Source organism: Macrotis lagotis, chromosome 1, assembly GCF_037893015.1.
Source record: "Macrotis lagotis isolate mMagLag1 chromosome 1, bilby.v1.9.chrom.fasta, whole genome shotgun sequence".
Classification (NCBI taxonomy): Eukaryota; Metazoa; Chordata; class Mammalia; order Peramelemorphia; family Peramelidae; genus Macrotis; species Macrotis lagotis.
The window spans coordinates 790789908-790804967 of record NC_133658.1 but is presented as its reverse complement, the minus strand read 5'-3'; the positions used below and the strand labels follow the sequence as shown (position 1 = coordinate 790804967).

The following is a 15060-nucleotide window of genomic DNA, read 5'->3' as shown; positions in this document are numbered from 1 at the left end:
AGTATTTAGCTTCAGTCTGGGTTCATTTTAGATTTTAGTGTTCTGGATACTATCTAATATGAAGTTTTTCCTGCTTACTCCCATGTTTACTGCTAGTTTTCCTTGTATCATATATGTTTGTGTAAATATTATTTCCCCGTTGATACAATTTCAGCTACTAAATGAGTGGTCTGTGTTTTTTCTTTTTATCCCTAATGCCTGGCACAATACTTTGCTCATCATTAGGTACTTAATAAATATTTGTTAGGATTGAAGAAAACTGAAATTATAGTTAGGAAGAATCTTAGAATAGGAGTCATTTAGTTCTGACCTGCAGTAGGGTAGGAATTCCTCTCCAGGATATCACCCAGGAGCAATTGCCCAGGTTTCATTTTAAGAGGATGAATAGATAAATGAATAAATAATTTTATAACTCCTCCTGTGTGATATCCTAGACAGTGGGTAAAGCACAATACAAATTTTGCTGCCTTTTGATGACCTCTAGTAATATGGACTCATTGGTTCCTGTGATTGCCCCTTCCATGTTGGGACAATCTGAATTTGGCATGGCTTTAGTGATTAGGAAGTTGTTCCTTGTATACCTATAAAACATACCTCTAAATAACTTTATGCTTTTGCAAAGCGTGTTTTACTGTTTATGGACAATAATACCCTGAAATATGTATCCGTAGTATGACATTGACTGGATACGACTTCTTAACCATTGCTTACACACTTAATGAACATTACAACTGACCAATAATTATCTCCAGGCCTTTGGAATCTTTAACTATTTAACAATAAATTGTCTTCCCCCCATTTTTTTCAGTGTAATTCTTAGACTACTATTTTAAGTTACATAAAAGCATACACAATTTATTTTTTTAAAGATTCATTTTTTTAAAAAAGACTCATTTAGAAAATCATGGAAAGCCATGATTGCACAAAATAATGAAGAGCCAAATGAGCAGAATCAAGAGAACATTGTTTACAGACACAGCAATATTGTTTTAAGAATGACTTTGAAGAATACATTATACATTATAAATACTCAAATTAAATATAAAAGACATATGAAGAAAGACGCTATCTGCACCCAGAGAAAGAACTGATAAATAGAAGTAGGAATAGAATAATTTTCATTTGTATCTTTTTTTGTCTTATAGTCTTTTCTAGGATAGAATTGGAGGGAAGAATAAAAAAAATTTACGTGATAATTTAGTTGTACATTTGAAAAGAAAAGCAAGTTGTGTTTAGTAAATTTGTAGTTTTATGTACAATAATTTTTTACTGTACTATGTTATGGAAATTTTTGCTTTATTCCATAAATTTAAAAAAGCCACATAACTAAATGCTTCCTTTTCTATATTTGTTTATATTTTGTAAATAAAGTTATATGCATTTCAAAATATATTTCTTAAATGTACTGTATTATCTTTTCAAAGAGAAAACTTTTAAACACTAAAAATCTTTTAAACCATATCTTGACTTATATAGTTGATTTGTGAACTAGTATACTTTACATATTTCCTTTTTGCATGTCATTTTATTAGATTTGTCCCATTTCCAGCTTTTTAAAATCTTTTTGGATCTCAAATTGATCCTCAGCATATTAGTTATCTTCCCAACCTGCCATCATTTGGGCAGTTGAGAAGTATACTTTTATCCAAGTTGTTGATGAAAAGTATTGAACAGAACAAAGCCCTGTGACATTTCATCTCAAGATGGCCTTGGTCTATCAATCACCACTCCAGGTCTAGTTTGTCAAAAATCTCTAAATCCACCTAACTATTTCTTATGTCCTTGCCCACATCTTTCCATCTCATTTCTCAGAGAAGTTTTGTTAAATGCTATGTTAAAATCTGGATATTCTTGGTCTACTGCATTCCTTTCATTTTTCCAACCAGTAGGCTTGTCAGAAAAGGAAATGAGGTTAGTCAGGTATGACATAATCTTAATAAATGAATCTTGATGCATCATGTCATTTTCTGTGTGCTCAGAAACTATTGCTTTAGTGATGCATTCCAGAATTTTGAAGTGACACTCCCATTTTTCTTTCTTTTTTTTTTAATTTTTAAGTTTAGGCATTTGCCCTTTTCTAAAATAGCCTCTCCTTTTTTCCTCTTGACAATTTATTAAAGATCCCTGAGAGTAGCCTAGCAATTTCATCCAAAAGTTTTCTCAATATGGCAGGATATAAATACCTAGGAATGGTGATTTGAACTTTTTGGGAACTGCTACACTATCACTCCTTTTATCTGGTCTTTTCCTTTCAAAAGAGGTATTCATTTTACCCTTCTGAGTCTCAGTTTCTTAATCAGTAAAATGGGAATAACAATACTTACTCTGTTTATTTTATGGGATTATGAGGCAAATACTTTCTAAGTGGCAAACATAAGAATAAGGATAAGAGAGACCTTGGTAGAAAATAATTCTTATAGAAATCCCAAGTCCAGAGTAATCCACAGTGATCATCTCATTTTGAATTACAGGGTGAGGTCTGCAGCATGATCAATAAGAAGTACAACGAATTCTTGCCTAGCATGCAAAGTGCCCAGGACCTGATAACGCAGGTGGATGAGCTATGTGATGACATTGATCTGCTGAAATCCAGGGTGGAGAGTGAGGTAAGGACAGCAAGTACACTAGCCTGAAGCCTGCAAGTTTACTGGAACGATAGAATTCACCCAACTGTGACCACTCTATTTCTCAGTTGCTTCATCTGTATCATGGAAGATTTACACCAGATGATCCCTTTCACCTTTCAACTTCTTTGTTTTGTAAAATCCTTGTCCAAAGTGCAAAATGAATGAATGAAAGGAAGCATTATGAAGTGCTTGGTATGTGCCAAATGGTGGGGACATAAAAAATAAAGTCACACAGTCCCTGCTCTCAGGGATCTCACATTCTAATGGTCTCAACATATATAGAAGGTTTTAGCTGGAAGTCTGATGGGAAAGGGTTTCTTGGGGTACAGCAGCAAAATAGATAGTCATACCTCTTTAATGATCATTTCCATTGAGAAAATTATATCAGGTTCTTATATTGAACCCTTTGATGGTATCCAGGACTTGGATGACAAGCATTGTCTTTCCTGGGTCTTCACTAGGCACTAGCACCACAGGAGTGGGGGCTAGGCAGCATATCTGTGGGGGCTGGGGGGTGGGGGAATTAGGCATCATATCTGAAGGAGGGGGTCCAGGTAGCATTTCTGAAGGAGGAGTGCCAGGCTGAAGATCTGAAGGACGGAAGCCAGGTAGCATATCTGAAAGAGGGAGGGTCAAGCAATATTCTGCAGGATCTGCTTCCCAGAATGGTGACTGATGGCACCAGACCAAGAAGTATTGCTATTCCCAAGGTCCAGGTTGGAAGGGAGATGATTGTTAAGGTGGTAGTAGACCTCTGACCTGCCTGGGACATGTTAATTTTTTTCTCCTTCAGTGCTAAAAATCTTTCAGTAGTAAGCAGAAAAAAAAAATATTCCTTTGGGCCAAAGGAAAGCCTTGTTTTATTTCTTTCTCTTAGAGTGGCTTGGTGGTACAGTGGAAAAAGTACTAGATCCAGGCCATTACTATAAGTAAGGTCATCTAGTTCAGGTCAGCCTCAGGCATCTTTGAGTGTGACCCCAGGCAAATCTCCTTGTTTAGCTGCAGTCTTCTCACTTGTAAAATGAGTGTGATAACTGCCTCTTCCTCCCAGAATTATTGTGGGGAGCAAATTAAATCCTCATTGTAAAAAACTTAGCTCAGAACCTGCACATAATAGGGGTTTAAATGCTTTGTGTAACATTAGGGTAAAAGTGCTTTGAAAGTGAAGTAAGAGGGCAGCTAGGTGGCATAGTGGATAAAGCACTGGCCCTGGAGTCAGGAGTACCAGGGTTCAAATCCGGTCTCAGACACTTAATAATTACCTAGCTGTGTGGCCTTGGGCAAGCCACTTAACCCTGTTTACCTTACAAAAACCTAAAAGAAAAAAAAAGAAAGTGAAGTAACAAAGAATCATTTGTACTTAGGTGGTGCTTTTACTTTTCAAAACCCTTTTCCTTGAATTCTCTTTGGCCTCTAGAAGAAATAGTCCAAGAACAAGACACTCACCAGTGTTACTCTGTGATCAGTACAGATTCACAGAAGCGCACTGCTCTCTGAGATGGAAGGGAGTGTAACCAGTAAGCACTCAACACTGGAGGCCCCTCGAAAGAAGGTGCCCACTCTTTGCAAGGGACTCCATTTTACTTTTGGCTAAATCTGAGGGGTAGCAAATTTGCCCTTGCCCTTAACACCTTTCATCCTTTACTCCTAGTTTTTCCCTGTAAGGGTCAGCAAACCAGTCTAATCCTGTTTGATACTTTAAAGCGGCTTTATGGTTCCTACTAAAACTTAGCTTTTCCTACCCAGTTTCCTTCCAAGTATGATCTTTAGGTCCTCCACCATCCTGGATATTTGAGAGTCTCTCAGTCAAACAATGTCTTCCAGATGTCATCTTACTAGGGCAGAATACAGCCTGTCACCTCTCAAGGTCTGGACATTATTCCTCTTTTAATGTAGCTTAAGATCTTATTAGCTTTTTTGGGCTACTGTAGCATACTGTTGAGACACACTGAGCTTATAGTTCATGAAAACTTCAAGTCTTTTTCAAACAAACTGCTTTGTAGCCATAGGGATACGTGTGGAGTTTGGGGTGTTTTTTTTTTTTTTTTTGAAACTAAGGGTAAGATTTTATATTTATTCCTTTTGCATTTCATTTTATTGGATTTGACTCCATGCCTGAACCTTTCCTTGTGGAATTCTGGTTCTCTTATCCAATATGTAGTAGGTTTTGCTTCCCAATTTACTGTTAGGTGCAAATTTGATAAATGTACCCACTTACATTTTTATCCAAAGAATTGATAACAGTATTAAATGGCACTAAACAAGGCCAAGCATAAATCCCTTCCAGGTTGACATTGAGTTTTTTTTAAATTTAAGGCAATGGGGTTAAGTGACTTGCCCAAGGTCACACAGCTAGGCAATTATTAAGTGTCTGAGGTCACATTTGAACTCGGGTCCTCCTGACTCCAGGACTGGTACTTTATCCACCTAGGTACCCATGACATTGAGTTATTAATGATACAGGTTTGGGTTCTTTGAAGGTCAGTTCAGTTAGTCTAAGGCAAGAAACTGAGAAACTAAGGGTCATTGTCAGTCAGCTCTGAATCCACTTAAGCTATGCTGTTGTCTGGTTGGCAGCTTCCTTTTTGGTCAACAGGAATAGGATGAGAGTAGCTGAAATTGGATAAACAGTATTTTTTTTTTTAGTTTTTTACAAGGCAAACAGGGTTAAGTGACTTGCCCAAGGCCACACAGCTAGGTCATTATTAAGTGTCTGAGACCAGTTTTGAACCCAGGTACTCCTGACTCCAGGGCCAGTGCTTTATCTACTGTGCCACCTAGCCGCCCCAGATAAACAGTATTTTTGGTGTTGTCCTAATTAGCCAATGGAGTAACTATTTCTAAAACAGAAATAAAGTGTCTGACATGACCTGTTCGGGATGGAGCTAGGCTGGCTCCTTATAAGTACTTTTTTTTGTTTCATTTTTTTTGTTTCCTAATGATACCTTTTAAGAGTATTATTTCCTTTTTTTTTAACCAGGAATTTTGGTAGCAATCAAAGTCAAGTTTATTTGCCTGTGGTTGGCAGTTTCTATTTTCTACTCTTTTTTGAAAATTGGAATATTCCATTATTTGTTATTACTTTTATTTTTCATCATCTTTCAGAGACTGTTAGCAGTGGCTAAGCAATCACATTTACCAGTTCTTTTAGTATGCTCCAAGGTGGTTTTTATGGCACTGGAGACTGGAGAACTCATTAAGAACAGCTAAGGTACTTTATCACTATACAGTTAGCAAACCTTTATTAAATGTCCGTATTGTGTCAATTAAGGAACTGATGCTGGCTCTGGGGATACAGAGATAGAAAGGAAAAAAGTCCCTGTCTTCAAGGAACTTCTATCCTAAAGTGAAAGACAGAGGTCATAAACATAACAAGGAAAAGACAATCCGAGAAGGGAGAAAGCAAGCACTCAAAATTAGGAGATCATGTCAGGTTTTGTGTAGCAATGGTACCTGAGGATTCACAGGTGAAAAAAAGAAGAGGACCCCAGGTCTGGTAGAGAGCTGACTCAAAGAGACAGCTGAAATCAGGGGAGAGAAGGGTTTTCCATTCTCTTTTAGAGCATAAAAGTTTATCTATAGTGTTCAATCCAAACATTCTCTTTAGAAGAGAAAACAGAAGCAAAGAGTTGGGTGGTATTGGCTTCACTTTTGTCTGTGATCAGTAGGTGATCTGTCTATTCCAAGCAGTTGTCCTTTCCTCCCTTGATCCTCCCCCTTTCCCACTCCTACCCCTCTTGATCCTCTTTGTCCTAGGCCTGACCCTCTTTTATTCCTTCCCTTTCCCTAGCTTTGCTGCACTCTTTTTGACCTTTAACATTCTTTGACAATTTTTTCCTCCTTCTGTACTTTCTGCACTTCAGATTGTTCCTGTAGGACAGTGCTTTTTTTCAATTTGCAGCTGTTGCTTTCAGCTGTCAGTAGGGATACAAAGTATCACTTGTGTCCCTAAGATCTTTAGTTTCTTGCCCCAGACTTCATAATTTTTAGCAGTGCTTTCCATATTCCTTATGATATTGCATCATTTTTCGCCTGGTGAGTTACCGGGAGAGGGTAGTAGTCACCTAGTTTGACAAGTCTTAGGAGGTTCTTTGTTACATCTTAGATCTATGTGCTAGAAAGACAAGAGGTCCTCTCCTTGTAGCAGTTTGACAAATAACTGTTTTTATAGCTCTTCACCCAAAGTCTCCAATCATCACAATTCATTTGTTTCTCTTCTGACTCTTTTTGGATTACCTCTCACCTGACCTCACCTGTGAATCCGTATTATTATTCCTCAGAAAATAGAGAGCTGCTTTCTCCTCAGAGTCCAGGGCCCTCCTCTTCAGGAACAGCTTTATAGTTGTTACTTAATTCCAAGAGTTCAGTGCTTCTTTTTTCTCATTCTTTTCTGTTTGCTATTTTCCCACCCTCCATCTTTCTCATGCAGTTCATAATTCTGTCTAACCTCTTTAGATTCCTTTTTTTATTATATATTGATGTCCTCATTTCATTTAAAAATCCTTGAAAATTCAGAGTAGATAAGAGGTGTTAGAAAGGAGACCTAGCTGCATTTTGAGTTTTGATTATTTATTTGATTGTGGCAAATGTACAAGCTCTATATACTCCATTCAGGTTGCTCATAAATTCTCCCTGTTCTCCATCCTTGTTCTCCATAAGTAAAGTCTTCAACCCTTTATTGTTCTAGCTAGCAACTCTGCTGGAAGATTTGTGTCAAATTCCATTCCAACTCTGTTGACATCAGGATGGCCCATGCCTAACTTCTTTTCCCTTGTCTTTCACTAATTCATTTTAGCTTCTTCCTAGTTTTTCTCTATTCCTCCTCCTCGAATCCTAATTTATTTCCCCTTTATCATGATATGATTATTTGGGGGGAGTTAAAAGAACAATATTAGGGGGCAACTTGGAGGCACAGTAGATAGAGCACTGGCCCTGGAGTCAGGAGGGCCTGAGTTCAAATCCAGCCTCAGATGCTTAATAATTACCTTCCTGTGTGACCTTGGGCAAGTCACTTAACCCCATTACCTTGAAAAAACAAACAACCCCCTCCCCAAAGATGTGATTATTCTCATTGAGAAAAACAAGGTAAAGGTTAAATGATTTGCCCAGAGTCACATAGCTAGGAAATGTCTGAGCTGGAGACAGAACTCAGGTCTTCTTGACTCAAGGCCCAGTGTTCAATCCATTGTACCTTTGCGTACTTTAGTTAACCTAAAAGAATTAACTGTACAAGTGCCAGGTTGGAGAAATGAGGCTAGACAAATTAATGTCATATTAGACTACTTGGGAGACATAATATCCAGAGTGATGTAGACAATAGACCTTTCTGTGCAATGTGATACTACTTCAACCAATATTGTCCTTTTTTTGTGGGGGGGGGGGGGGAAGACAATGGCATTAAGTGACTTGTTCAAGGTCACATAGCTAGGTAATTATTAAGTTTCTGAGGCTGGAGTTGAACTCAGATCTTCTTGACTCCAATTCTGAAATTAGAAATATCAGCTATAGTGGACATAACCATTTACATAGTAGAACAGAAAAAAAAAGAATTTATATGAAACTTCATACTTTAAGTAAAGCTTGCTTTTTCTTTTAAGTATATTATAAATTTATCCTGTAGCATTCAAAACTGTCATGCTTGTCTGGAATTTCTTTTCTGTCTTTCCTTCTTTCTCTTCTCTTTATTTTTCAAGAAACATGCCTTAATCATCTTTCCTTTTTACACCCCTCCCCCCGTGTTATCCTTATATCCCTTTTCTCTCCAATCCCTACTTCTTTTGGTAGAACCAAAACCAAAGACACAAACTCAACTCACTCACTCTCTCTCTCTCTCTCTCTCTCTCTCTCTCTCTCTCTCTCTGACACAAATGTTCATAGTCAAACAAATCAATCCCTCATCCTATAAAAGAGGAGAATTTTTTAAATTTGAAAGTAGAGAAAAGAACTAGAATCAATGGGGCTTACTGAAAATGAGTTTTATGTAGCCTAGTATGCACTAGAACTTCTTGACAGAGTTGTCTATAGTGGAATGGACTGCCTTCAAGGTAAAGTGATTTCCTCATTTCTGAAGGTGTTTAAGAGGAAGCAAGATAGTCACTTGTCAGGGCTGTTGATCTTTTTAAGCTCTAATACTCTATAATTCTGAAAATCATTATGGTCAGTATTATGATCTTGAGATACTAAAGAACATTTAATCCTTTAAGAGATTATTTATATTATTCTATGTTTTGCATAGCAGGAAATGGGAATAATTCATATAGAAAGGTTTTCAGCAATTATATTTGGAACAAATACAATTTTTGGTAGCTCAGTTAATTGGAAAATTGACTTCACAATACTTTATTCAGCAAATTTTCATCAGTGCTTCCAAAAGCAGTGTGAATTCACTGATGTGGATATTTTCTTTATCATTATAATTTACCAGTTCTCCATGCTTTAATAGACAATTTTGTGAATTGTGGTAGCTACTCCAAATTGATTAGGTACTCCAAAGATAGCTGGGCAAGTCTTCTAACTTATGGACATGCAATCTATTGGATTTCTGGAAGGCCTTCCAATTTGTTAGGATGGGTAATTACTTCTGCTCATCTGGCATAATCTATAAAGGACTCAGATTCACCACCATGCCATCATAAAGCATCAGTATTAGATTTTACTGATTAAAGTGAATTTTTAGTCAAATGTAGATTATTCTGTAATCCTGGTACAATTAGAGTAATGTTATTGAAACTTGCTTCCTCATACCTACCTTATCAAAAGAATCAGCAATTATAATGTTTGCCTTGCAAATTAGTTAAGCTGCTTTAAAATATTTGTGTATTATGATTTATTGAAAGGGCATGTTCTTTGATATGCTAATTAGGTACAACAGGACCTTCATGTATCCATTTCGGAATTTACACAGCTGAAGCAGCAACTGGAAAGAGACACAATCATCCTGAGCATGCTTAAACAGCTTCAAGAGGTCAGTACAGTTAGACTGTGAATTTGGGGGCAATAGAGAAGTTCATTCATTTAATGAGTCTCATTATTGAAGAAACCCTTTTTGATGTTTTGAATCCTTCCTATAAAGCCAAAGAGCTGGAATACCTAGGCACTCACATAAGTCTTTTCTTCTCTCAGTTTTCCTCTGCTATTGAAGAATATAATTGTGCCTTATCAGAGAAGAAGTATGTTGCTGCTGCTCAGCACTTGAAAAAGGTACCAGAGGGTAGTAATGCTGTTCTTTTAAACTTGCTTTGTTTTATTAGCATAGAAAAAATGTTTTGACTCTTCCAAGCCAAATTATCTGTTCCATTGTGTCCCATTTCACCACTAGGCACAGAACTGTTTGAAGTTGTTAAAATCCAGGAAAGGCTTTGAATTACAGATTTTCAAATCCCTCAGTGTGGAGCTCACGATCCAAAAGCAGAACATACTCTACCATCTTGGGGAGGAATGGCAGAAGCTGGCTGCATGGAAGCTTCCTACATCCAAAGGTGATGCTTCCCTTTCAGGCCAGCTTTGCTTCTCCTTTGCATTTCTTCTGTGTGTTTTTTTGTATTAAAGGTAGGAAAATATTTATTCCTTCTTCCAAGGTGTTTCTTTTGTGCTTAGTCTGTGTTTAGCCACAATATTGGGGAGCAGGCAGGAGTTATGGATAGGAAATGGACAATCTAGGATATAGTCTCAGCTTTACCCACAAGCAAATCATCCCTCCCCTCTGAGCTTTAGGATGCTCCTATACAGAGTGTGCCTAGAGATAAGGTAGGTAGAAGTGCTTTGAATTATAAAGTACCTTATAATGGGGGGTTGTTATTGTGTGAAAGAAATCGTATACCTATATCTTCTACTCACTCCTCCTCTCCTTCCCCCTCAAAAGAGACTTACTGTGGGACTGAGCAGACCAGGCAGATCCATAAGAAAGGGTTAAGTGATAAAGGCAGAGGCATTTTTTTTTGTTGTTCAGTTATTTTAGTCCTGTTTGACTCTTTGATGCCTTTTGGGTTTTGTTGGCAAAGCTATTTGAGTTGTCCATGTCCTTTAGTTTATTTTACAAATGAGGAAACTGAACCAAATAAGATTAAGTGACTCAGTCTGGATCACACAGCTTGTAAATGCCTGAGATCAGATTTGAACCCCAGGTTCTTCTTGAATCCAGGTCCCCAGCACTGTATTCACTGTGCTAACTGCCTAATTAACAAATTAATCAGAAAGTGATTAGTCAACAAGGCATTGGTTAGGCAGTATAGACCCAAGTAAAGATTCCTGCTGATGACAAATCCACTGATTAGTTTGGGAGGGATAATCTGATAGACAATCTAAGAGCCTGAATGGGGAGTACAAAAAATGAGGACAATGAGTCCCCAGAAAGGAGAGATCACTGTATGCAAAGTGCCTTTAAAACCTTGAAAGTACTATGTAGATATCAATTTCTATTCTTATTCTTATTATAAGTTGGAGTAGAAATGGAATGCCTAATGGTGGAAGTTGGCCTTTAGTTTGATCTTGGAAGAATGGGGAGGATATGGGCAGAGTGGAAACGAAATGACATTCCTTCTGGGAGTATGCTGTCTATTGGGGTGATGAAAGAGACCTGGTTGAAGTGGGATCATGAACAGGCTAGTAGGAAATAGGATAGATAGAGAGAATTGTGGTAAATTATGGGGAGCCAAGAATGTCAGGTAGAGAAGTTGATACTTAAGGAAATTGGTGGCAGAGACAATGTAGTATCGTGAAAGAAACACTAAACTGGTGATATAATGTATGACCTTGGACAAATCACCCCATCTCCTTGGCCCATAGTCTCCTCCTCTTTAAAATGACAGAGTTAGACTCAGTGACCTCTGAGGCCCCTGCAGCTATCCATCTTTTATCCTCTGACTTAAGAAATATGAGAGATAAAGACACTGAGATATAAAGGAGGTATCATAAAAGGACATTCATCCTACTGCCATATTTTCCTGCATCTAAAGTATTATATTAAATTAAGTCGTCATTCTGTAGGAGAAATAGCACTTTTTCATATCATCACTTCAAAATGTTTCCCATTTAGTTTATATGAGATAGTTTGAAGGAAGACTGTTAAGTTTTTAATTCTTGTTGACTCCTCAGAAGATAGGATGAGAACTGGGTTAAGTTCTTTGTGAGTTACACACCTTACCACAACAGTCTTGTTTTACAGGCTGTTACCATGGCCGGGGACAGTGGAAAGCAAAAACAAATTGAGGCTTTCATTCATTAAACAACTTTTATAAACTTCTGTTGTATACATGGCTTCATCTTTTAGCTGTGATTTAATATAAAATCATTCTAAAATGTTGTCAAAAATTGAACCATTCTAATATCACAAGAACAAAATGATCACTGAATCTTTCCCTCTGGGGGGATGACCTGGAATTATCTGATAGTTGAAACTATATGACAGCTGATGATGTTTTCCTTTTTTCTTTGAAGTCAGCAACTTGGAATCTGCTCTGCAGACAGAACTTCATTTGTGCACTGAACCATCCCAGAAAGAAGATGAGACCCCCTCTCCACCTATCAGTTCTGTACTCTTGGCATTTGCCCTTGTTGGTGAGCTGCACACCAAACTGAAGTCCTTCAGTAAGTCAGTTACCTTTCATTATGAAAGAAATTTCAAAAAGCCTTTGCAGAAGAAAGAAGATGGTAGAAACTGAAAGAAATTCTCTATCGTGGGTCTGCTCTGTGGATCATGGGGTTTAGCCCTGATATTCATCCAAGTTGATTTATTCTGAATTGATGATTGTCTTTTTCATTTAGGCAGCCTAATTCTTTTGTCTTGTGTTCCTGCAGATTGGTTTAGTTGTTTAACAAAGAGTTATTCTTTAATACTTCCAATGTTTGTGATTTCATCAGTGTGGATAAGTTCTCCACTGATGCAAACTGCCAGCCCTCCACGCTTTTGTGGATTGTTTAGCAAGTTGTAGAAATCAAAACAATTCATTACTAAGTTATCTGTCTGGTAGTGAGCTTCTCTGAACCTAATTAGGGTAACCCTTAGATGCTGATATTACAGTTCATCATGAGGCCTGTACTCAGAGCCAGAACTTGTGCTTTATTAGTATAGCCTTTCTGAAAACCTAGTCACTTGCAGGTCACAGTAGAACATTGGATTCAGAGGCATTAAGATCTGAGTTAAAATCTGGCCTCAGGCACTTTACTAACTTGGTGACTCTGGCAAATCATCTGTCTAACTCACATTCTTCATCTATAAAATGGCACCTTCCTCAAAGAGTAGTTGTGAGGAACAAATGATATGTGCAGCATTTTTCACGCCTTGAAATACCATATAAATACTAGCCATTGTTATTAAATAAAAATCAGTATATAATCTAGGAAATTCCAGTGGGTAGTAGATAACCTAGGAAATTTCCTGTAACAATAGGGGAATAATATGATGGCATATGTAATTGTTTTTATATAATTTTAGATCTACTTTTGATGAAATGTTTGTTTTTGTAAATCTCTTTTACTGATTTGAAGCTGTTGGTGACTTAAAAAAATTTTTTTTATGTATTTTTTTTTAGGTCAGTTGCTGCTGAAGTACATCATCAAGCCCCTGGTAGCTTATCCATCCCTCCATGCCCTGATTGATACCCATCCTGATACAATTATCTTTCGATTTGAATCTGTGGCAACTGACTTGGAACATTCATCTCCATCTGAGGTTTTTACGAAGATCAGATTAGTGCTGGAGGTTCTTCAGAAACACCTGCTGGGTATGTAGTCTGGAAACATTCTCTCTTGACCTTGAATCAATGATGTGTTGGGTTAGTTAAGTGGCACAGTGGATCAGGTATCAGCCCTGGAGTCAAGAAGATTTGAATTCAAACCTGGCCTCAGACAATTTCTTCCTCTGTAAAATGAGGATAATAACATTTACTTCACCTTAGATTATATAAATACCACCATTTTTGATGTTATTTTTAAAAGAGTCCTCATTTCCAAAGTTGGATACATACCAAAAAGTCTGAATGCACAAGAGAGGGCATGAGAATGTGTTTGAGGAAGTGGTCCACTTCTTTATTAAGTCTTCTTTGTTCTTTGAATATTAACTCTTAAAGATTAGTTTAGTTAGTTTTCATTACAGGATTTGATTATAATGCATAATGCATGGTATTTCTAAACCACATTGGTTGGGGTAAAGTTAAATGAAATACACTATTATATTTGCAATTTTATTTGGATATTAGGGGAACATTTAATACCCTAAGGCTCTTAGTAATTTGTCATAGTCAGAGATTCCTATTTTAACTACAAGAAAAATAGCAAATGAAATGTCTGTAATAATTGGTGATGAAGAATGGAATGAATAAATACTGTTTTAGTGAAGGCAAACACTATTACCTTAAGAGCTGTGCACTTAGAACATGGAAAGCCAGTCAGTCTATAAGCTTGTATGTAAGATACTTGAAATATCCCCTGCCATTTGATATGTGTTCTGGTCACTATGTTCCCAAGATAATCTTTTTTAGTTCTGCTTTGAGGCTCTTACCTTTTTTCTTTACCTTGTTTTTGTCTTTTTTTTTAAAACTTTTCTCTATGCTGTCTTGTTGAATAATCAAACTTTTAGCTATGGATTGAAAAGGGAAAAAAAAAAACAGGTGAGGTACTCTCTATGAGGTTTCCCTGTCTTCAGTGTCTGCCCTTCATATCTTTTAAAATATGAACCCTTCTCTTCCCATATGATTCTCTCCTTGCTGGATCTTTTGCAACATTGCCTGTCTTCTTTTCTGGATGATCATCCAGATACCATTCTTGGGCCTTCTTCTCTCTTCACTCTCATTATTTCTCGTGAATTCTGCTGTTGTGACTCTGCAGATGACTCCCATATCCAGTCCTGAGCTCTATCATGGGATATTTCAAAGTCAAGTTCAAAACAGAATTCATCAGCTTTCCCCTCAAAACCATTCTTCCTCTGACTTGTGTTTTCTGTCAGACATGGCCATTTTTCTGGAGTTATCTTGATGCCTTAACTTCATTTCTTCTCACCTTTTTTTTGGATGTCAACATTTATTTTCTCTTTTCTCACCCTGCTCAATTGTAGTATATGTCCTAAATATGTCTTACTGAAATTATTGCACTAGCCCTTCTAATTGGTAGCCATGCCTTGAGCTTTCTTCTCCAATCTTTTTACCATATAACCGCCAAAGTGATTTTTGTCAAACCTAGGTCTGACTGTCCTTGTGCTACTTATCATTGCCCTCTGCCCCCCTTCCCCAATTGCCTCTTAGGACAAACGCATATTCCTTTTTGGCATTTGAAGTCCTTTCCAGATTGATTTGAAACATTCCTTTCCATTATTCTCCTTCACACTGTGATCTGGCACATTGGTCTTTATGGTATTCCTCATACAGGGCACTCTCATCTCTGGTACTCATGCCTAGAATGGAATCTCAGCTTAGCCCATCCTCCCCTCCCCCTAGGCCCT

General features: G+C 37.4%; 1 protein-coding gene across 1 annotated transcript in view; it reads left to right on the top strand.

Annotated features, from left to right (window-relative positions):
* The window catches only part of ZW10 (zw10 kinetochore protein), a 49627-nt gene that overhangs the window by 3029 nt on the left and 31538 nt on the right, over positions 1-15060 (top strand). The window contains exons 2-7 of the mRNA XM_074216700.1: positions 2472-2606; positions 9490-9591; positions 9750-9827; positions 9946-10105; positions 12063-12212; positions 13157-13348. Coding sequence (XP_074072801.1) covers positions 2472-2606; positions 9490-9591; positions 9750-9827; positions 9946-10105; positions 12063-12212; positions 13157-13348 — 817 coding nt within the window. The remainder of the gene's footprint in view (positions 1-2471; positions 2607-9489; positions 9592-9749; positions 9828-9945; positions 10106-12062; positions 12213-13156; positions 13349-15060) is intronic.